The sequence below is a fragment of the Hylaeus anthracinus genome, unplaced genomic scaffold (assembly GCF_026225885.1).
Source record: "Hylaeus anthracinus isolate JK02 unplaced genomic scaffold, UHH_iyHylAnth1.0_haploid 10181, whole genome shotgun sequence".
Lineage (NCBI taxonomy): Eukaryota > Metazoa > Arthropoda > Insecta > Hymenoptera > Colletidae > Hylaeus > Hylaeus anthracinus.
Window position 1 is genome coordinate 1,711 of NW_026533331.1, and position 959 is coordinate 2,669.

A 959-nucleotide genomic window follows, 5' to 3' on the forward strand; every position below is an offset into this window, starting at 1 on the left:
TGCTGCGGTTCATTGCGATTCGGTATATTCGCTCCACCGAGACGAGGATTCGCTAGATTCGTTCGAACTCGTTGCAAGTCGGTGGACACGTTCCGTTGTTGCGTCGCCATGACGTGGCTTGTCGTCTTAGTAAATGGTGTGAGCCGTCAATGGGTACCGCGAAGAAAAAAATTATGTGTATTGTGCGTGTGTGTGTGTGTGTGTGGGTAGGTGGGTGATGTGATGTTGGGTAGAGCGTTTAGCGTTTAAGCTTTGGCGGAGCTGTTACCGTTACCAGCTGCTACTTCGTCTTTTTTCGCAGGGTTGGCGGCGGCTGGAGCTGCTGTCGCGGGTGCCGCCGCAGAGGAAGAAGCTGCGGTTGGTTGTGCCGTCGTTGACGTGGAAGCCGCAGCCGCTGGCTTTGCTTGTTGTTGCGGACTGTTGCAATGTCCGCTGCCGCTGTTGCTCGGCTCGTTTGTACCCAATCCAAACATTGTCAACGCTTTGCCCATCAAGGTGGTTTGCGGACGACTGCTGGAGGCTGTACCACCGTTAGCGGTTCCGGTTCCGCCGCTGCTGGTATTGCTGCCGCCGCCGTTGCCGTTGCCTTTGCTGCTGTTGCCACCGCCGCCGCTGCTGTTTGAACCGTTAGCCGCGAAATACCAAATCAAGGCGATGATCACGATGATCACAACGACTATGACTAGGTAGTAAATCCATGAACGGGAATTGTCCATTCTGTGGTCTATATGCGCCCGAGTGTGCTTGTCGTAGTATTCGAGCACGTAGACAATCACACGCTTAATAGTATGATGCGTGAAAACGGTTTCGCTCAAACGAATCTAACGAGCGAATCGACAGGCGGATCGAACAATTTGTCGATCATTGCCTCGATGTTCGAATCCTCGGTGCTGCGGACGTCGTACTTGTACCTTGCGAACAATCGTTGATCGTTGTGCTGCAACGCCGACAAATTCCAC

General features: G+C 53.4%; 1 protein-coding gene across 1 annotated transcript; it reads right to left on the minus strand.

The window, feature by feature from the left end:
- Window positions 1-245: 245 nt before the first annotated feature.
- On the minus strand, window positions 246-716 carry LOC128896500 (probable GH family 25 lysozyme 3). The gene has a single exon (XM_054159873.1). It carries the CDS (start codon window positions 714-716, stop codon window positions 246-248), a length of 471 nt encoding a protein of 156 aa, XP_054015848.1.
- Between the last annotated feature and the right edge of the window lie 243 nt (window positions 717-959).

Bases quoted from the DNA above. Each gene is read 5' to 3' on its own strand.
- LOC128896500 (XM_054159873.1), bottom strand. From the start codon at position 716: ATGGACAATTCCCGTTCATGGATTTACTACCTAGTCATAGTCGTTGTG.